Below are 23,278 nucleotides of genomic sequence, written 5' to 3'. Positions count from 1 at the left end.
TGTCGTGCTATCTTGTCAGTCCATGGAAATGGATGAAATTGACTCCAGCAACCAACTTCAACCAAACTTGGCGGTGACAAAATATTGAAAAAATGCATATTATTATTTAATAAGCAATCAACTATTCAAATTTCTAATAAAATAAGGTCGCAGAACTCAAATTTGATGTTTAAAACAAGAAAAAGAAAAAAAACGAAAAAAAATGTGTTCGGCCAAGGGGCCGACTCAGAAAACTGCGGACGACCCACCGTTTTTTTTTTTTTTGTTCGTGATTCGATTATCCGAAGTCCCATACAAACCTTCGGATAATTGAGTCTGGAGTGTATTCAAAAATTTTGAAATTATTTTAAAATTTTAAAAACGCACAAAATTTGCGTAAAACTTTGTCCTAAGAGGTAACTTTTGTACCTGATCACGAATCCAAAGTTCGTTTTTTTTTTAATTTTGTGACGGAGGGACGGTACGACCCCTTCCATTTTTGAACAAGCGATAAAGAGGTGTTTTCCAATAATTTGCAGTCTGAAACGGTGATGAGATAGAAATTTGGTGTCAAAGGCTTCATCCATAAAGGACGTCACGCTAAAATCAGTCAAAATTTACCCCCCCTCCCCCCCTTTGTCACGTTTTCCCTATACTTATAACACACAATGTCACACTTTCTCAGACCCCCCCTCCCCCCCTAGAGCGTGACATACTTTATGGATGACGCCAAAGCGACTTTTATGTAAAATTGTACGCCTGGTTTGATGGCGTACTCAAAATTTAAAAAAAAAAAACATATTTTTCATCAAAAACCCCTAAAAAAGTGTTGAAATCTCTGCCATTTACCGTAACTTAACTGTAAAAAAAATTGGAACATGTCATTTTTAGGAAAATTTAATGTGTAAATGTGTAAAATTTGATCTCAAGTGAAATTTAAATTTATTTTTAAAATTTATACGCACATCTTATTTATTAAATATTTCATAAACAGCTTTATGAGTCAGTCATAGAACTATTTTGAAAAGCTGTCGTGGACCGGATTAAATGGGTGTACCCCATTTGGCATAATGAACATTTGGCATAACGGGTTTTCAAGAAGGACGTTTGGCATAATGGACATTTGGCATAATTGGTCCAAGACATCAGGGACGTTTGGCATAATGGACGTTTGGCATAACTCGTTCAAAAACCATCAAGGATGTTTGGCATAATGGACGTTTGGTATAATTATTGCTATTTTTTTTTTGTTTTATAAAATTAGTATTTATTTTCTGTAAAGTATAATAATTTATAGCTTTTTTCCTATTTTCTAAACAGATAATAAATCAAGCTTTCCCAAGCAACACACTTTGTCAGATAAACGTATTTCCTAACTGGTTGTATAACCGAACGGCCTCGTTACCACAACTTGTTCTACAACTCCTGTGCATTGGAAAAAGCGCACTTTTTTCTGTTGTATAACTTGCCAGAATAAGATGCAAGTTATCAGAGTAAGTTGTACAAATGTATCTGACAACACTGTGCTAGCTAACAAGAGATTCAACGAAAAAGGGGGCGTGGTTAACGGCTGTGCTGTCAAATCAAAGCGCACACTGAAAAGGAAAGATAGATTGAAAACAGTTGTCTAACCGTTACCCAACTTACATGTAAACAAACAGTTCTTATCAGAATTTCAATCAACGACGAAGCCAATATGAATAGTATCTCTGACTATTTTGGTACGCTTGTTTCTGCCCGATTTATTTAGAAAAAAAATTGAAATCGCATGAAAAAAAAAAAATATTTTCGCGCTCTCTAACTGTGATTCATGTGAAACCCTCTTCATGGCGAACTTTTAGATTTTCATTTAAGCATAAGCATAAGCATAAGCATAAGCATAAGCATAGGTGCCCACCCGCGGTTGCTACTCCGTTATTGACCAGGACCTCCAGAAGTTACATCCACGAGCCGTGGAAGATAAGTGGGAGCTATCTTTCCTCGCTTCGCAACTTCTCAAAGGCCCCTATCATGCTGATCAATACCGGCGCCGGCCACGACCAGTGGTAGGGTCACGGGGAAGTGGATGGGAATGTTAGTCCGATACTTGAGTGATAGAGACCGCCCAATCGACTGCTTCTCCGACAAAGTATCACATGAGTTTTGAGGGGGTTAGTAGATGGGTATGAGGTCAGGATTCACGAGTGGCAGTGATGTGACCATGAGCATTTTGTTTATCGGTTGAAAATTTTAAATCTTAGGCAGCCGGCTGCGAAAAGATAGATAATTGATCATTTAAAAAGTTTTTTTTTTATCGAACGCGTGCCAGCCGAGCAGTAGTGCTATGGGCTGGACTTATCAGTATATTTTTACTATTTTCAATTTAGATAACGCGAGCAAATTTCAAAAATAGTAAATAAATGACGCTTTACTCTTCATAAAATCGATCGATGCCAGTTGGAATAAATTTTTACGATCATTTACGATGAAAATTATCGCGAAAAAACAGGACTGCGCGTCCCCAGAAGCACTGCACTTATGATGTCCAATAAGTTATAATAACCACTCACCCAAGCACACAAACAGCGACATAAAAGAAATGAAAATGAGCATGCAAAAACAAGACAGCGCGTCCGCGTGGTCAGCGCACTAATGATGCCATTATTTAATTATAATAACCACTCACCCAAGCACACAAACAGCGACACAAAAAAAAATGAAAATAAGCATGCAAAAACAAGACAGCGCGTCCGCGTGGTCAGTGCACTAATGATGCCATTATTTAATTATAATAACCACTCACCCAAGCACACAAACAGCGACACAAAAAAAATGAAAATGAGCATGCAAAAACAAGACAGCGCGTCCGCGTGGTCAGCGCACTAATCCGAACTTTTAGATTTTCATTTTTTGATGAACTTCGTCTTTCCCAAGATTCGATCCGATGACTTCGACGACTTGTTGTTATCTCCACGGCAGGTCCAGGCGCGCTTCCACATCTCTCCACGAGGCGTCATAGTAAACAAGCTGGCCTAAACGTCAATAAGAAGGCTGCTGTCAGCTTTGTTATACTGCAGTGAGCTATACATCTTAACTCCAGAAAAGGCTGTCATTGGAAATAAAGTTATATAAGTTTGTTTCAAGTCAGTTTTTATAACTCCATTATGTAACTTTGTTATAACAAACCGTTTTAACTGTCATTTCGATTACCGTACCACGGATTAACATTGAAAATTGGTGTGATTTTAATTTGTTGTTTTCTCTATCATGAATTCCGTAAGCTGATATTTTTTGCAGCTTTTACCGGCCATATTTTTATAAATAATCGGTCAACAATTAAAATTATTGCAATCTTCGATAAATAAACATTATTGAAACTATAAATACCTCACGTACAAATTTACACCACCTAACAACACGCAATGTTAAGTTGAATATGTTTGTTGAATATCCGTTCTCCGATAACATTTGTGTAACAAAGCGAGAAAACCTAAGGTTATTTATAGAATGGTTGGCCACGCCCATTTTTCAGAAGATGCCGTCACATGACTAGGTTAGATAAGCAGTGATACCTCAAACGGAAGTGAGCAAGCAAGTTTCTATCGAAGGTGTTCCAAAATAAGTTGTTTAAACAGTGTAAATCAGCAAATTGGATGGAACCCTCCAAATAGGTGAGAATTTTTCCTATGTTGTGTTTTGTTGGAAAAGAGTGAAGTTGACTGTGTTTTAACACTTTTGTGGCACAAAACACGATAGTTACACAAGTCAGTTATACAAGCAGTGAAACAAACTGTTATTTAAGTTATGTTCAGATTTTTTCTCGTATGTTTATCAAAAACAATTGTCTAACTATTATTCAACAGTCGACAAGTTATGAGTGCTACTTGGGTTTAAAATGCATTTTGCCATAAATTTATTTACATTTTTTTAGAAAGAATCTAAATAATTCTAAAATATTTCTCCTTTTGAAAAACTTAGCAACTAATTTTTGGTATGAAATTTTTCCTTCTTTTATTTAAAATTCAACTAACAAAGAGATGTAAGTTTTGCCATCAATATTTTATACTATTTTTCCTTTTCCTTCCTTTTTTGAATTCAAGATTTTTTTTTCTCTTCTTTAATTTCAAAACTAAAAGAAGGAAAAATTTCTCAAAAGATGCTTTATTTTTTTATTTTGTTTATTTTTTTTTTAATATTTTACAATTATTTGTTTAATGCAATTTTCCTTTCTTTAATATTCAACCGAAATAAGGGATGTACATTTTTTCTTACTTTAAATATCTGACAAATGATTATAAAATTTTCCATTCTTTTATTTTAAATTCAACTTTTTGAAGGGTAAATCTAAAAAAAATACTTTTGAATATTCGACAATTGAGTTTGTTTATGAAATGTTCCCTTCTTTATATAAAATTCAACTTATAGAATAAAAAGTCTCTTTGATAATTCCCATTTTGCCACTCTTTGAATGTTTGATAATCGCATTGTTTTTATGTTTTTCACCTACCTCTATTCAAAATATCAATTTAATTAGCAATAATTTCTTTTTTTAAACAATAGTCACTTCTTTAAGATTAGTTTTTAATAAATACAAGAAGGGAAAATTGCATAAACAACATCATTGCAAAATATAAAGCAACAGAGAAAAAATGTGCAAAAATGATAGAAATGTTTAAAGAGAACATCTATAAGAGAATTTCCCTTGTTCATGTTGAATATAAAAAAGATGGGAAAATTGCATAAAAAACTTAATTGAAAAATATTTAAAGAATAGCAAAATCGACATCCCTTCACCCAAAACACAGGGTCGAGTGTATTGTTCCATCAACATTTATAGAGAGCTCAACCTCAACCGACATCTGACTATTCTTGTGTCACCAAGCTGTTGTGGCCAAGGCAGTTTAGGTTTATTGGACCTTTTCAAAAAAAAAAAAAACTCCAGGCTTTTTGTTTTGAAGGATGAACTTTTCTTTGGAATGGACACGAGGGCATAATTCTCTCGGTCATCTAGAACTGTGTTATCTGTGTCTGTAAATTTTACCGCTACTCTCGTGTCGGACGAGTGCTGCCCAGTTCTAGGTGTTCTAAAGATTGAAACCGAAAAAAAAGAAGAGACAAATGTGAATTTATCTAGAGATTTTTCCTTCTTCAAGTTAAATTATGATCAAAAGAAGGGAAAATTGCATTATAACAGCTCAATTGTCGAAGATTTAAAGAGTTTTTGTTTATGTTTATGTTGAATTTCATATAAAAGAAAAGAAAATTTTATTTAAAAAATATTATTGCTAATTATATTGAAAGGGGGAAAATGTAAAGCTAACAAGAGGTATTTCCTTCTTTAAACTAAATTTTCAATAAAAAATATCGAAATTTCATTAAAAAATTCATTGTAAATTAATCAAATAGGAAAAATTACTATTGGGGAAAAAATATAAAGACACCTAATTTAACTCTTAAAGTAATATAAAAAGGTAAATAAACAATACAATTTTATTCGTGAAAATAAGGAATACTCATAATAAAAAAAAAAAAAACAAAAAAAAACTAGTAATCTCGGATTAGTTTTCAAAAAGCCCTTTTTGCATCGGTATTCGACCTACCTACGAAAAACCAATATCAAAAATGCTCTAAATTGTTCATCTATACGTCCTTCAAGTGCCCCATACTTAAAATAAATTTAATTTTGTTTTATTTTCGAGAAAAACGAAAATTAGTGTCGGAGGTCACGGTGGCTCTTACGGCTTTTTGAAAACTCACCGGAAAAATAACTATGCACAACGTGCATTATGCCAAACGTCCTAGATAGTTTTTAAACAAGTTATGTCAAACGTCCATTATGCCAAATGTCCATTACGCCAAACGTCCCTGATGCCTTGGATCAATTATGCCAAACGTCCATTATGCCAAACGTCCTTCTTGAAAACCCGTTATGCCAAATTTCCATTATGCCAAATGGGGTACACCCGGATTAAATGGCTTCATGGGCCAGATCAAGCCCGCGGGTCGGACGTTGGGCAGGTCTGGTGTAGTCCTTATCCATACCTACAACTTTGCCAAAGACACTAAATCGATCAAAAAATTCCTTCAAAAGATACAAATTTATGATTTTGTATGGATAGCTGCCAAATTTGTAAAGAAAATTATAAAGACAAACTAATGATGCAAAAAGACCAAAAAAAATTTCAGCTGGATTAAAAAACACAAAAATAAAAACAAAAAAAGACGGACTTCATAGAGAATTAATCATAAGTTTTGTGAAATTTTCCGCGGAATCCGATCAAGATATTTTCAGTCATAGGATGTTTGGTACAGACATGGTTAAAACCCCATATAAAGTTTTCATAAGACTTTTTGTAATGTTTGTCTCTAATCACCGTTCATTTGCTTCCAAGACAGTTAAAATCGGTTGAAATGGCATGGAGTTATGATTTTTTTTGCAAAATGTAGTTCTTGCGAAAGTTGACGAAAATGGCCTTTTTTGGGACCACTCTACCACTGTATACACAGAAAAAAAAAACAATTCTCGTAATCGTGAATAAGGTTCACGAATGTGAGAACCACGAAGGAATTTATTCATGAGTATGGTGCATTTGCGTGAATATATTCCTTCGTGGTTCTCGCATTCCTGAATTTTATTCACGATTTCGATAATTGATTTTTTTTTCGTGTAGGTCAATCTAACGGACAAACAAAAAAAAAATGCCGGTCTCATTATTTCGGCCATGGAACTCCCGAAAAAAAATTGAGCCCGCTCGGAAAACTTTTTTTCGGTTTATGCTCTTTTCAAATGGATTCGCTGAAAAAATAGTCAAATTAAAGTGTTAAAAATGAATACTAGGAACTCCATGCTGCTTACTTTTTCAAAAGGAACTAAAATTGAAAAAGATCAAATCTTGGGTTGTCATAAAGGTCAAACCAATAAAAACTGAGCAAAAGTTGTGAACTACACTTGTCAACTGCTGTTTACATCCAGACACCAGAAGCAATTTCCAAGGTTTTTTTTTATTGTTTTCGAACGTTTTTCTCGTCCCCACAAACACTTTCCCCAAACCCGTGTACAATCGCCCTGTGTCGGTGAAACACAATTACAAAGCAATTCAGCCGCTATTGGTTCCGGCTGTGACCATTCCGGCCCAAAGTTTCACTCTTTCCCCGGGACGACCGACCAGCTAATGGGGCTCCACGATGGTTGTACTGCACACAGAGAGAGAGAGAGAGAAAATGCACTCTTACGTAAAAGTTGACCATCCCGGAGCCGGAACCCAACGGACCGGAGCCCCGAAGCCCCGTCGATTCCATAAAGTAGCATCCATAAATTTCGAGCTTTCATTGCAGCTTAGGCCGTTCCAATTCGATTAGCATTGGCTTCGAACACACACACACTCACACAGTGGGGGAAAAGAAAGGGAGAAAATCGTGTTAAATAAGGCAACTTTACGAGAGCCGGGAAAGCTCTTCTTAAAGCTTTTACGTCTGCGGGGTTCCACTTTTTATTCGCTTCTGCTTCAAGTTATTCGAATGCTTTTTTCATCCCTTATTGCAGTGATAAAAATTTTACTACTCTCCTCTCGCGCCCGCGGGCCCACGTGACTTGTGGTGCGGTTTGACATTTGATTTTCAAGTGTGTGTGTGTGTGTGCGTGCGTAAATTATGCTGAACTTTGGAGAAACACAAGTGGAACACGGCAAAGTTGCACCATTCGAATAAAGCCAAAACCACCGAATTGATGAAGTTCGTTCGCTTTTTATGGTGTGGAGTATAGCGCGATTAGTGCAAATTGTGTTGCAGTTTATGACTTTGGCACACTTTTTCAACTTGAGAGTTTTTTTTTTGTTTCGAGGGTTGTTCGAGAAAGAATCAAATACGTTTATTTTCAAATTTAATATTTAAAATTAAAAAACTTGTAAAATTTTGACCTAGGTTTTCCAAATTTATGCAAACAAATAAAGCAAATCATTACGTTTTCACAAACCGACATTTCTTTGTATTTTTTATTCAGATGAACCATTGCGTTGTCCATTCTTTATGAAGCCATTTTGCATCATTTCCTTTTCCATATAGGAGTCCATAGAATTTTGCAAGCTGTGCTTACAAAATGGGCATGTGATTTTTTTAAAATCGGTATCTAAAGGGGATCTGATCGAATTTGTGCCTTCGCAAATTTGTGGATTATTTGAAAAGGTACACGGAAAAAAATTCTAGATATTTTTTTTAGACTTTTTATCAGTTAAAAATGAATTTAAATTTTTTTTAATGTGCTTTGAAGGACTGAAAAACACATTTTTTGCTAGAGTTTACATAATCTTTCAGTTGTGAAAAGTTTATTTGTTTTCTGGAAATAAAAATCTAAAAGAAAGTCAAACAAAATTTCTATATCATAATTAAACAAACTTTCAAGTTCATTTATTTATATTCAAACAAACATATGAAATCAAATTTCAAATCAAAATAGAGTTCACACATTGTTTCAATAATGTTTCTAAAAAATCATGTTTTCATGTAAAAAAAGCGAACAATCTTTCCCAATCTTGGTTAAGGTACAGCCAAATGATTATTTTTCTTTTGAAAATTTATTTTTTGGTAAATGAGTTTTCCCCGGTTTCAACAAGAAAGCACTAATTTTTCTACTCGTGAAATCTTGGAAACTATTGATTGATTTTCAACGTTCAAAATAAAACTTTTGGAAATTTCTGTGGTCTGATTCAAAAAGTCAAAATTATATTTTTTGGCAGTTTTAAAATGTTACTCTAATTTTATTATATTAGAGAAGATCATTTAACAAAGTTTCATTTCTAATAATGAAAGTTGAACCAATAGTTTCCAAGATATCACGAGTTGAAAAGTAAAGGCTCAATCGATGACACTGAGAAAAACCCATTTCTGAAATCCTGGAAATCTCTGGACGTAATATTTGTTTAACCCCTAAGGGCTTTATCTCAGCAACCAGTAGATCAAATATGAAAATTTAAGGAATTCTTTTCAGCTCTTTGAATTTATTTTTGAAGGTTTTTTTTAAGTATAATTAAATTGCAAAAAAAAATAAGAATAATTTCACAAAATAACTACCTTCAAACAAATTCAAATCTAATTGAAAAATTTGACTTTGCATCTTAAAATTTATTTTTTAAATTTTTTTCGCCAAGATTTAAGACCGCTGCAAATATTTTTCAAATTTCGTTTAGCTCAGTTTCTACATGAAATATGTACGCAAAATTGTTCAAAAAATACCGTATTTTTTTTCGAAAATACTCAAATTATTAAAATATGCAATATGGGTATCAAACGAAGCGGAATTTTGTTTGCATTTTACTTTACTTGAGTTTTTTAAATGCTAAAATTTTACCAAATTACTTTTTTAAATACTCATGTTTTGATGTATATTGAAAATATGCTTTATTTGTCATATAATATGAATTTGCATGAAAACACTAACATTATCACAAATTTTTTTTCAAATCCTCAAATTTTCAAAATATGCAATTTGGATACTAAACGAAAAAAAATTGTATGCTTTTTACTTCATCAGAGTAATTTAGAAAATGCTAAAATTTTAAAAAATTTCTTTCTTTTTTAAAAAATACACAAATTTTGAAATATGCATTATGGGTATCAAAGGAAGCAAAATTCAGCATACTTTCACTTTTTTAGATTGGTTTTTGGAAACACTTACATTTCCACAAATTACTTTTTTTTTTAAAAAACCTCAAATTTTCAAAATATGCAATTTGGGTATCAAACGAAGCGAAATTTTGTTTGCTTTTTACTTTATCAGAGTTTTTTTTTGAAAATGCTAAAATTTTAACAAATTACTTTTTTTTGATTCTCAAATTTTGAAAATATGCGAAGTGAATTTCTGCATGATTTTTCACTTTTTTTTAGATTTTTTCTGGAAACACTATCATTTGATCAAATGACTTTTTTTTATAATCCTCAAATTTCAAAATATGCAATATGGGTATCAAACGAAGCGATATTTTGTATGCTTTTACTTTATTAGAGTTTTTTGTTTTGAAAATGCTAAAATTTTAACAAATTACTTTTTTTAAGTACTCAAATTTTCAAAACATGTGATTGGGGTATCAAACGAAGTAAAATTTTGTATGCTTTTTACTTTATGAGCTTTTTTGGAAAATGCTAAAATCTAAACAAATTACTTTTTTTTTGAAAATACTCTATTTTTTTTAAATATGCAATATGGGTTTCAAACGAAGCGAAATTTTGTTTGCTTTTTACTTTATTAGAGTTTTTTTTTTTTGGAAAAATGCTGAAATTTTAGCAAATTACTTTTTTAAAATACTCAAATTTTCAAAATATGCAATTATGGGCATCAAACAAAGCGACATTTGATTTGCTTTTTCACATTTACAGAGTTTTTTTATATACAATTTTTTCTCAAAATATCGTAACTTTTCAGATTCATAGAAATAAAGAGTTTTAATGTTTAGCTTTTTTCATAAAATCAATTTTAATAGGTCCTTTACAGTACTTAGAGCTGGTTAGGACCGAGTCGGCTTATGTAATTACATTGTCCTTAAAGCTAAGAGTAATTACAGAGGATCTTGTGTGTAAATGTTAGTGGGTGGAGCACCGATTACCTGCGGCCTACTCGGGGTTTAGTAGAGAATGTTTAGCTTTGTTTGAAGAAAAAAACTTTAAAAAATATCTGCAAGAGCCCTAGCGTTTTTTTTCCAAAATCATGTCTTTGGTATCATATTTTGCACCATCCTATATTCGGACTCCGAAGAAGCCTTATTTTGAATCCCCTTAATTTATATAAAAAACGCAAAAATAATACTAAGTATTTTTATAAAAAAAACAAATAGAAGTATCAATTCTAAAGATTCGAATTTTGTGTGACCAAATAAGAAAATAAAAATCTCTAAAAATCGCAAAAAATCTTTTATACAATACTCCAAAATAAAAAAAAATCACCTATTTGTTGATTTTTACCAACACATATAAATTCTAAAAAATAGTAGAACAAAAATATAAAATTTAAATGTTTTTTATAAAATTTCACATAAAAAAGGAAATTTTAAGTATCAAATTTGCAATTGTCCAAAATTAAATTTTTTTCGAATTTTATAGCAAATGTTTGAAAGCACTTTACTTTACGAATGATTTGTTTTGTAACGCATTATTGACTTAACTTGCTTCCATCGCCAAAACACCCCACCCTACAAACTCTGCACTATAAACTTTTCCAACCAGCCTTCACCATCGATTGGCAGTGTGCTCTGCTGCGTCCTCCCGGAACAGCCGGATTGAAAATTGCCTCGAAAGTGGAAACTTTATCGGCGCGAAATGCAATAAAAATTTTCTATAAATAACAGTCGATCTGCACCCCAGCCTCAATCCCGCCCAAAGGATCGATTCCCTCCCCCAGAAGACCCGTTGTTCACACTCAATGTTTTCCACTTTATGTTTCTTTTCTTGTGCTGCAACATGGTGTTTCTGGCCGCCCCGATGTAGCTGCTTGTAGATTGGGCCCCCGATACGGGCAGGCCGGGGCCAGAGCCTGAAACGGATTTCAAATTCAATTACAATTTTCCTACCGCACACATTTCCGGCTCTGGTCCTTGAAAATGGCGAGATAACGGTTTTTTTGCCGGAAGCTTGCACTGGGTGGAATTGGGACGCACTTTTTGTCTAGTGATGACAAGAAGACAAGAGAGTGAAGACAAGACAATAAGACACGAAGACAAGAAGACACGAAGACAAGAAGACAAGAAGACAAGAAGACAAGAAGACAAGAAGACAAGAAGACAAGAAGACAAGAAGACAAGAAGACAAGAAGACAAGAAGACAAGAAGACAAGAAGACAAGAAGACAAGAAGACAAGAAGACAAGAAGACAAGAAGACAAGAAGACAAGAAGACAAGAAGACAAGAAGACAAGAAACAAGTGTTCAAGTCTTTACGTCTTCAAGTATTCAAGTCTTCAAGTATTCAAGTTTCAAGTCTTCAAGTCCTCAAGTCTTCAAGTCTTCAAGTCTTCAAGTCTTCAAGTCTTCAAGTCTTCAAGTCTTCAAGTCTTCAAGTCTTCAAGTCTTCAAGTGGTCAAGTCTTCTTGTCACATTGTACAAATTTAAGTCGGAGCAATCCTTGCTCAAACGGAGCGAGTGGTTTCATAATTCCATTACAACCTGCTACCACTCGATGTTTGCTTTTTCCCACAAGAAATCCACGATGGGCAGGCCTGCTGTACATGCGGCAAACCCAATGGACCTTCAACTTTTCACTCGCTCGGGTGAAAGCTCTCCTCGGAAAATACATTCCCCCCCTCCCCTTACGTACCCCCACCGCCGTCATGCTGTTTGCAGCAGCAAAACGAGTCGTTTTTATGGGCGGTACAATTTGTGTTTTATGGAGTGCCTTTATGCGGACTGAAGGGTTCACCAAATCTGTAACGGAACGCCGGAACAACCCAGACTACCAGAAACTGTTACGTTTAATCAACCTTCACACCTTAAAATAGGAAACAAGCGGCGGGCTAGCATAATGTCTGACGCAACGATTAGTGTTATGAGCTTGCTCGTTTGCTAAATTGCTTTAAATGGTTATTTTGGAAGTGTTCAGTTATGGCATTTATTGTTGCTATGAGTTGAACTTTTTTTAAATTCTAATGCAAATTAAAGCTATTTTTCAGAAAGTTTTCTGCGAATATCAATCGCATCAATTTTCAACTCCTGACTCCTTCTATTCTGCAATGAAATGTGTTATTTTTGGAAATGCCGACTTTCTTGGTCGATTATTATTCCTACCGCAGCGCGCTCGTAAGGCCAATGATTCAGCAGGGAAGTTTCACTAGATTCACGATACTTTTATACTTTCCCAATGGCTATAGTTTTGGAGGAAAATTCCTCGGAAAACCAAAGGCGAAATGATTCAGAACGAGTAGTGTTGTTCATTTTTCTGAAAATAAAAATATATAAAAAATAATGGTTAAGTAAAGGTTATTGTGTTCAGGAGCAGTTCTCTACGAAATCGATCTTTTTTTTATTTTTTTTTAATCCAGCTGAAACTTTAATGGTGCCTTCGGTATGCTCAAAGAAGCCATTTTGCATCATTAGTTTGTCCATAGAATTTTCCATACAAATTTGGCAGCTGTCCATACATAAATGATGTATGAAAATTCAAACATCTATATCTTTTGAAGGTATTTTTTGATCGATATGGTGTCTTTGGCAAATTTGTAGGTATGGGTAAGGACTACACTGAAAGAAATGATACATGGTAAAAAATAAGTGATTTTTAATTTCACTTTTTGTTACTAAAACTTGATTTGCAAAAAAACACGATCTTTATTTATTTTTTATTTTTTTGACATGTTTTAGGGAACATCAAATGCCAACTTTTCAGTAATTTTCAGGTTAAGCAAAAATTTTTGAACGAGTTTTAAATTTTTTGAATAATTATTGAATTTAAAAAAAAACGAAATATTGGTAGCACAATTTTTTTTTGAAAATGATCGCAGATTTTCATTTTTTAAACAAGTGCACATGTTTGCACAGTTTTGAAAAAAATATTTTTGCAATTCCGTCGTGAAACTACTTACTTTTCCTGTCATTCTTGAACGACGAAATAGCCTACTTTTCTGTACCAAAAATAACAGAACCGAATAGCAACACTTTTCAAAATAAACTCGTACTGAAAAAATCCTCTTTTTGCAACTTGTTGCATAAACTACTATTTTTAAATGCTTGGAAGATTCTCAATATTTTGCTGTTTTAACATTGTTGATACGGGCCAAACATTCGATATTTCGGCCTTTTGAAATGTTAGTCTTGTTTTGAAAATATTGAAAAAATTGTTTTCAAAAAGATCGGAAAATCTCATGAATGTTTCATATTTTTACATTGTAAATCATAACATTGGTGGGTTGTTTGGTGAGACTAAGAAAACATCAATTTTCCTGTTTTTAAACCTTTGCATGGCAATATCTCAGCAAGTCGTATCAACAAAGTTCAAAAAAGCAAAATACAGAGAATTTCTCATCTCTTCAAAAATATTTTTTTTAAAAGTGGGCAATCATGAGTACTAATTTTAAAAAATAAAAAACTGCGACTATTTTCAAAAAAGTTTCCTAAAAATAGCTATGACTTGAAAACGGCGCATTTTATCAGAATTTCACAAAAGTTCATTTTGATTTCAAAATTGATTTTACATCGAAAAATAAAGTTGAAAAATTTGTGCGACCAATATTTCGACAAACATATCACAATATTTAAAAAAAATGAAAAAGTGTTTTTTGCAAATCAAGTTTTAGTGACAAAAAATGATATTAAAAATCACCTTTTTAACCGTGTGTCATTTCTATCACTTTGCCGAAGACACCAAATGGATCAAAAAATGTCTTCAAAAGATACAGATTTTTGAATTTTCATACATAATTTTTGTATGGACAGCTGCCAAATTTGTATGGAAAACTCTATGGACAAACTAATGATGCAAAATGGCTACATTGGGCATACCGAAGGCACAAAAAAAAAAAAAAAACAAAAAAAAAATCGAATGACCAAAATCTGAGAGAATTGCTTTCAGGTCATACGATTGGATTTAGGTCATACGATTGGGGATAGGTTAAGAGATTGGGTTTTGGTCATGAGATTGGGTTTAGGTTAATGAGTTCAGGTCATACGACTGGGTTTAGGTCATAAGATTGAGGTTAGGTTATGAGATTAGGTTTAGGTGATTGGGGTTAGGTCATACAATTGGTTTAATTTAGGTTATTGGGTTTAGGTCATACGAACGTATATAGGTCTTAAGATTAGGGTTAGATTAAGTGGTTGGGTTTAGGTTATGAGATTGGGTTACAGTTATTGAGATGAGGTCATACGACTGGGCTTAGGTCATAAGATTGGGGTTAGGTTAAGAGATTGGTTTTAGGTCGTGAGATTAGTTCATGTTTAAGAGATTTGGCCTAAGTTATTGCTTTCAGGTCATACGATTGGATTTAGGTCATACGATTGGGGATAGGTTAAAAGATTGGGTTTTGGTCATGAGATTGGGTTTAGGTTAATGAGTTCAGGTCATACGACTGGGCTTAGGTCATAAGATTGAGGTTAGGTTATGAAATTAGGTTTAGGTGATTGGGGTTAGGTCATACAATTGGTTTAATTTAGGTTATTGGGTTTAGGTCATACGAACGTATATAGGTCTTAAGATTAGGGTTAGATTAAGTGGTTGGGTTTAGGTTATGAGATTGGGTTACAGTTATTGAGATGAGGTCATACGACTGGGCTTAGGTCATTCAGATTTGGTTTTGGTCATGAGATTGGGTTTAGATATTGGTGTAGGTTATTGCGTTGAGGTCATAAGACTAGGCTTTGGTCATAAGATTAGAGTTAGCTTAAGAGAATGGGTTTAGATAGTGAGATTGGTTTGCGGTCAAGAGATTTGATTTAGGTTATTGGGTTCAGGTCATACGATTGGATTTTGGTCAGATTATAAGATTAGGTTTCGTAAATGAGATTGCTCTAGTTTTGGCTTGGAATTTTGAATTTAATTCGCTACTTTACGTTTTTTTTAACAAGTAAAACACCCCTGCTCAGTTGGGGTGCCATTCCGCTGGCGCCACGGTGTCTCGAAACAGGAAATTACTCGATAATAAAGCTGTTCTCGCGAGGCAGCCCCCACTTCCCTGTCCTCTATCTGTCGGACCGTAGTCGCTTGATTTGGTCCTAGGTCCCAGACGACAACGGCGACGACGACGACGATGGAGCTCGATAGATTTTCTCCAAAAATTTTTTCGTCGTCTTCGCCGTTGTTGGCTGGAACCTCCCGGGTGGATGCTCATCGTGCAGACAAATTCGAAAATAGCTCGCTGAACTGGGAGGGGAAGAGGGGTGGAAATGATTTTCCTGCAATGTCATGTTTTTCCCATGCGAAAGTGGTTTTGCGCTGACCAGGAAATCCGATTTTCTGCAGCTTATTTTTTTAACAACAGGTCGTATTTCGTATCATTATACCACTCATTGCTCGAACCCAAAAAAATATATGAAAATTAGTTTTCAAGAAGCACCATTTCCTTCCCACTGCCCCCCAAAATCGACATTCGAAATCGATTGTTATGGGGCACTAGTTGTCATTATTTGTCGAACTTTTGCCAGCAGTGCTTGTTTCCTGCATGTTCGCTCGATGTATCCGTTCGCCACTGGAAACCTTTTTAGCCCCAGAGTGCACAGGATGCTCTAGACGGAGACGACGGAGGAAAAAAAAAACGAGGAGCACTATAATAGTAACGATTGAAGATCAAGACGTGATTGCTCAACTTTCCGGAGGGAACCTTAACATTGCTGCGCACAATGGGTTCGCTCTTGGCTAATGGGTCGTTTCTGGGAGGATGATTTGTGAAAAGAGATTCTTCTTTTTCGGGGAGGAAATCGATGCAATTTCCACGGACAGTTGACCGGTGACTGCTGTGGACAGTTATGGACGCATGGAGCCTTGTGACATTTGAAATGTTGCTACCTTTTGACTTATCTCCACTTTTATCGATTTAGGAAAATTACTCAAGTTTTTTTTTATGTTTTAATGTTTTTGTTGGCATTTGGGAACCGAAAACCATTTTGATGTTGGACACAGTATTTTTATTTTTTTTTTCAAATTATGTCTTTGCTGGTTTAATTATAATTGGGGTCCGTCACGAATTTTTTAGGTCCTATTTTTTAGATTTTTTTTCAGCATTGAAAGTTTATACTGAACGAAAAATGCCGAGGGGACCATCAATGCATTATATTTTCTTAGTAAAATATAAAAATAAAATTTGCGAAAATTTGTGTTAAGAGAAAAATTTTCAAGTTATGAATTATGTCTTGAAATTTTCCAAAAAGAAAAAAAAAATACGCTTGGTTGTTGCATCCATTGCTCCCTCTGTCATTCTGGTTTGTTTTTGTTTTTTAACATTTCATGTTTTTTTGCTATAGCCCAGTTGTCGAGCGCCCAATTTAAGAGCAGCCCATTTAAACATCCCCAGTTACCGAACAAGTACCGTAAAACGGGGTGACTTTGATAGGTTTGCGATTTTTCCGCAAAATGAAGAGTACATTTAAAATACGTAAGGAATGGATCAGAAACATACTGACCGTGGTAGATAAGTGTTCAAAGTACTTGAGGTACTTTGAACACTTCTCTACCACGGTCAGTATGTTTCTGACTTTTTCATAAGTTTTTGAAAGGTTTATAAAGTTAGTTAACTATAGTTGAGAAAATGTTGATGGAAGTCATTATTTTAAACTTCTCGAGGTGTCATCATTTTCTTAATGATCAAGATTTTTAATCGAAAAACGGAATGCATTTTCGGATTCTTTGGACAATTTTCCACTAGGAGAAGGATAAACAAGTTTGTAAATAATAAATAATATGTGTTTTTGAAACACAGTTAAAAAAAACTCAAAATTTATAGGCATTTTCAGTTGAACAAATTTCATTTAAAATGTTAAAACTTGTGATTCGTGCTTCGAATTCAGTATAAAATGCAATAGAAATCGATAATTTTGTAAACAAAACTAGTTTTAACAAATTTCAGGCATAATTCCGACTTTTTAACAATTTTACCTAAAATTTATATGTATTTTTTTGAAAAGCTTATAAACTTAGTTAACTTAACATAAACATTGATTTTTTTTCTTACAAACTATATCAGCTACTTTAGTGATGGTACATTTAACGTACAAATAAAGTTTGAACATCTTAAATATGATTTTAACAAGAAAAACTATGACTATTAAAGTCACCCCGGAATTAAAACTAAGAATTTTTAACGTAACTATTTTTCTTAACATTATTGAAAAAACTTTTTTTTCCAAAATAGTTCACTTCATGTGGCCTACCCCAGTACATGTTTTTAAAATAATAATCTTGAGAAAAACCTTACCTGTTGGAAAATATTCTAAAAACAAATTAAATTCCTGTCAAAGTCACCCCGGTTTACGGTACTGTACTTTGGTTCTGCCAAAATAAGATTAGATTAGATTGGATTGGATTGGATTGGATTGGATTGGATTGGATTGGATTGGATTGGATTGGATTGGATTGGATTGGATTGGATTGGATTGGATTGGATTGGATTGGATTGGATTGGATTGGATTGGATTGGATTGGATTGGATTGGATTGGATTGGATTGGATTGGATTGGATTGGATTGGATTGGATTGGATTGGATTGGATTGGATTGGATTGGATTGGATTGGATTGGATTGGATTGGATTGGATTGGATTGGATTGGATTGGATTGGATTGGATTGGATTGGATTGGATTGGATTGGATTGGATTGGATTGGATTGGATTGGATTGGATTGGATTGGATTGGATTGGATTGGATTGGATTGGATTGGATTGGATTGGATTGGATTGGATTGGATTGGATTGGATTGGATTGGATTGGATTGGATTGGATTGGATTGGATTGGATTGGATTGGATTGGATTGGATTGGATTGGATTGGATTGGATTGGATTGGATTGGATTGGATTGGAATAGATGAGAGAAACATTTAATGTTTAGAGGAAATCAAAAGTCATTAAATTTTCTTTTTTTCTAGAAAAAATATGTTAACAAAGTTTAAATTGAAAATTTCCATAATTTTCGTTATAATACAGCAAATAATGTTACATTTGAGAACAGCGAAACTTCCGTCTCCATGAAGTAAAGCATTTTCAAATTAATGCTAAAGAATACATTAAACTTTCAACGGAAACGACGAGAAAGAGGGCACGCACAAAAAGAAACTTGGCACCGTGTCGCCAACTGCCATTTTGCAAGTGGTGGTGCCGTAGTCTTTAAAGTTCTGCTACTCCCCACCACAGCCTCCGCTCCAGACAAGGCTACAAACTTTCCACTCTCGAGTTCAAGCCCATAATTCATTCAGGCACGACCCTTATCTGTCAGCTTGGGCCTTCGCGGCGAGTCTGTGTATTTTTGTTTAAAAAGCCTATCGCGACACAAGTTGGAGAGTGACTCACCCCACAGCGTAAAAAAAGTAAGGGAAAACCACCGCAACCGGAGCGCCATCTGGATGAAAGTCTCCACGCACCAGGCAGTGTCAGTTTGCTGTCAGTTGGATGAACCTTTCGGTAACCCTCAAATTGAGGTTCAACGGCTCAGATGTTGACCAAATGCGGCTAAAAAATAATTAATGTTATATTGTCGAGTTATTTTCTCTGAAGATTTGTTCGACTTAGTTATTTTGTTGTTGTTTTTTGTTTTTTGTTCTAGTTTCTTCTGTTTTTCTTTAATTTTTCTGATTGTTGTTTAGTTTGAGCTTTTTATATTTTATATTTTTTAATTTTTTTTTTGTTTTGTTTGTTTTTTAGTCTGTTTTTGTTTTTTTACTTCAATGTTTTTTCAGATTAATTGTTTTTTTTTTATTTATTTAATGGATTTGTCTTTTTTAAAATCAAAATAAACTCAAAAATGACCCTTGAGGGTTAACAGAAGCCCGGGGACCACGTCTCAGCCAGCAATCACTTAGAACCAACTGGCAATCGAAAAGCGAAAGTAAATACATTTTCATCATGTTTGGGGCTGATTCCGGTCCGGCTTCGTATGATTTATGGGCGAATTTCAATTGGCAGCCACTCAAACGATTCGGTGCGACCAGCTATTGAGACGTGAGCCGTATCGTGGGGTGAAGCGGAAAACCAGTCAATCGGCCCAAATTTGTTCCTATTTCACCCCACGCGACGGTGCAGCTTCTCGATTTCACTTTGTTTCCGCGTCCGGATCTGTTTCCGGCCTTAACGTTTGACTTGGCGTATTTTTGTACGTGTCCTCTGCGCTTCGTTCAATCATATCGAACTTGACTCACAACTGGCTACATCTTGGCTGCAGGAAGCAGACTGTAAGATTTCCGGATACACTTCCGACGTTCCGGCACGGTTTGCCAGTTGAGAACTTTTCACTTTTCGAAGCGTTGAAGTTCTTTCTTTAATATTATACGTCAAAATTTCTTTTAAACTACAAATATTGCGAAAAAAAAACATGAATTGGTTTTAGTTGAATTTACTGACAATCTCCCCCTTCTCTTCAACTTCCAGATCGAACCCATGGAAATGCACCCAACCACAATGACGTCCAAGTTCTACCGACACACGGCCCTGGTGCTGCTCCTCCTCTGCATCGTCACAAGCCCGACCGAGAGCAGGTACCGCGACAAGGACCCCAAAAAAGCCAAATCCGCCCAGCTGAACGTGATCGGCGGCCACAGCAGTAGCGCCAGTTCCAACACACTCCACGGAATGTCCTCGCCGCCGTTGATGAATCTCTGCTCGGGAGATCGCGAAATGAAGCTCGTGTGTCACTGTTCCCCGGACGACGAGCACGTCAAGGCGCAGAAAGCCAACTGTTGGATCTTCAGCAAGGATCTCCCCCGGAAGGACCCCAACTGGTTGGCCTTCCAGACGCAAACCATGCTGGAGCAGCTGAAGATCACCGTGCAGAAGATCGGCAACCTCACCTACATCCCGTCGGATGTGATCGTAACGTTGAAGAACCTGAAAATGCTCACGATCGAGTACGGCCAGATTCCGGACCTGCTGAACTACGCGTTCGGAAACATGACCGACCTGCGGAACATTACGCTGCACAAGAACCAGATCCGGATCGTGCACCCGTTCGCCTTTGCAAACCATCCCTTCCTGGAGGAGATCAACCTGGAGCGGAACGAGCTCATCGAGCTGGACAAGGAAGCGCTGATCAATCTGCCCCAGCTGAAGAAGCTCAATCTGGACTTTAACAACCTGACCATGCTGCACGACGATGTCTTTGTGGATCTCACCAACCTGGACGAGTTGAAGCTGGAATCGAACCAGGTTTCGGTGCTCACGAGGGAGATCTTCAAGGGGTTGGGCAACCTGAGGCTGCTCAACATGAAGTCGAACAGTATCAGCTACATTGGTGATACGGTCTTTGCGGAGCTGTGGAGCCTGCAGGAACTTGATTTGAGCAGCAATCATATTGAGGTAAGTCTTTTGATTCTTGGAACCTATTTTCAGAACCTGAGCAATTCTCCATCATCACTAGAAATGGACATTGTTTATATATGTTATATATTACGCCCTTTCGAACTGTTGGAGTGGATTCCAAATTTTCTAAGAAATTATTTCAAAGAAAACAGTAGCGTGACCTTTGACAGAAGGGGGGCACTCGTATGTGATAATTTTAATTAAGGTATTTGTTGATGACCCCCGGCCAAATCCAGAAAAAAATGTTGGCATATAGGGGCAACACGTGCTCTCTAGGCCTCCCCTTGGTTTGGATGAGACTTAAAAACTTCAATTTTCAAGCTTATTTGCTGTTTTTTAGCAATCAGAGGCAAAATCTTCAATGCCTTTTTTATTGGTAATTCTCTCAACTTTTCGAATAATAATTAGTTTTAGGAATGGATAATCATGAAAACTATTTTTTAAAACCAAACAATAAGTTTGTTAGATAATATTACATTTTAAGTGGTAATATTTTCAAATCAGTGCACTATAAATTTGATTTCACGTATAAAAGTCTGAAGCCAAAAAAACATTTTCGAATTCAATTACTGTTTTTCCAATAAAAACAATTTTCAAAAAATCATGGCTCGGTGGAAACATTTTTGTCTGTGCTTCCATATAAAGGGTTTTTAGTGTTTTTTTGTTTTGACTTTTAAGAATTTTTTTTTAATCGTTCCCTGGCTCAATCCTTAAAAAAAAGTATCTGTGCCAATTTTGAGCCAACTTGGTTAAGGTTTAAAGGCTGGTGAAAAAATCTTTTCATACATAAGCTTTTCTTTCCTTTTCATATATAAACCGTTTTGCAGTATTCGACAAAGTTGTTTGTCATAAAATTTAATATGAGAATCTCACACTTGACAATAACGCCACCTTTTGGTAGAATTTTCGAATATTTTGCTTTTCCCTATATTTATTCGTTTTTTTCCCTTACAAACTTCAACGATCAATAGAGACACTTAAACCTTAACCAATTTGGCTCAAAATTGACACAGTTTCTTACAGGGCTGTGGAGTCAGAGTCGGAGTCGGTGGAGTCGGGTCTTTTTGGGGACCTGGAGTCGGAGTCGGAGTCAGAGTCGTCAAAACTCGAATAGCTGGAGTCGGAGTCGAAGTCGGAGTCGGCTAAATGTTATGAGCTAGAGTCGGAGTCGGAGCCGGAGTCGAACATTTCTGATAAAACCGGAGTCGGAGCCGGAGTTGGAGTTATCCAAAATTTAACATATTTAATGAACTTATTTATTATTCAGTTTTTGTTATAATGCAGGTTCACTACCAATACGTTTATATATTTTGAATTAATTTTTTAAATCGCTTGCACTGCTTTGACATTTTCTCATTTAATTTATATTTTGTTTCAAGATATTTATCAGATGCCATTATGTCTTTGAAGCATATTTATTTTGATTGGATTGCTCTAAATGTGTTTTTTTCACCATGATCACCAAATTTCTAACCTGTTAAACCTCTCTTACCCATGTTTGTAGTGTTATAACCCAAAAAATATTAGCCAATTGTTGTTGTGTAGACAATTTTTTGAAAAATTTTCAATTGATTTTTTGCTTTCATTTATGTATTTTACCAATTCAAATTTGACCGAGTTTTATTAAAACTTTGCTTAAAAAAAGTACACACGCAGTCATCATTTTGCCGGATAGCTAATGTCTTGGAGGTTTCAAGTAGATCATTTTTTCAAAGAAAAAAAAAGTAATGAGGTTCATTAAAAAAATCATTGAAAAAATAATTAATACTATCAGCACTTAACAAAAATGATAACGTTTTAAAACATTTGTAAAATTGAGAGTATAAATCAACCAACATGTTATCAACTATTATATCAATCTTTTACTTGGAACTAAACATTCTCATTTTGTATGCAATATCAAAAAAGTGTCTTGTTAAAAAAAAATTAACTGAACAATATATCAAAAATAAATGGTCATCAATTTTTGAATAACCATTGAATATAGGGAACATCCATGTTTACAATTTCTCAACAAAAATTTATGAGTGATGATGATTTATGTTGAACATTAAAAATATCGTTGAACAGTCTGATATTTGGCATCATGAAATAAAGGCTCTTTTCATAACAGTTTGCGGGGCCTGTGAAATATTTCGAAGGATTTTTTCTCAATTTTAAAGGATATTTTCTTCAGAAAAGTCCATTAATATAGATGGGTTTATGTTAATATCCATCATTTTCTATGAATATACCTAAAAAACTAAATAAATCGTTCGAATTACAGCATTGCCTTGGCGTTTTCGATTCCGAGATTCCATCTCGAAGCTATGTGTACTTTAAAACTAGAGTATTTGAATAGTCCTATTTATCA

The 23,278-nt window shown here is 34.9% G+C and overlaps 1 protein-coding gene across 2 annotated transcripts in view; it reads left to right on the top strand.

Annotated features, from left to right (window-relative positions):
- Nucleotides 1-23,278, top strand: part of LOC6045696 (connectin) — a 315,732-nt gene that overhangs the window by 267,764 nt on the left and 24,690 nt on the right. For both annotated transcript variants that reach the window (XM_038259856.1, XM_038259857.1), the window contains one exon: nt 19,999-20,922. In XM_038259856.1, the coding sequence (XP_038115784.1) occupies nt 20,008-20,922 (915 nt within the window). In that variant the 5' untranslated portion in view covers nt 19,999-20,007. The remainder of the gene's footprint in view (nt 1-19,998; nt 20,923-23,278) is intronic.

Source organism: Culex quinquefasciatus, chromosome 3 (assembly GCF_015732765.1).
Source record: "Culex quinquefasciatus strain JHB chromosome 3, VPISU_Cqui_1.0_pri_paternal, whole genome shotgun sequence".
NCBI classification, from domain to species: Eukaryota; Metazoa; Arthropoda; class Insecta; order Diptera; family Culicidae; genus Culex; species Culex quinquefasciatus.
Note: the sequence above shows the minus strand (reverse complement) of the source record. Positions and strands in the feature narration are given on the sequence as shown.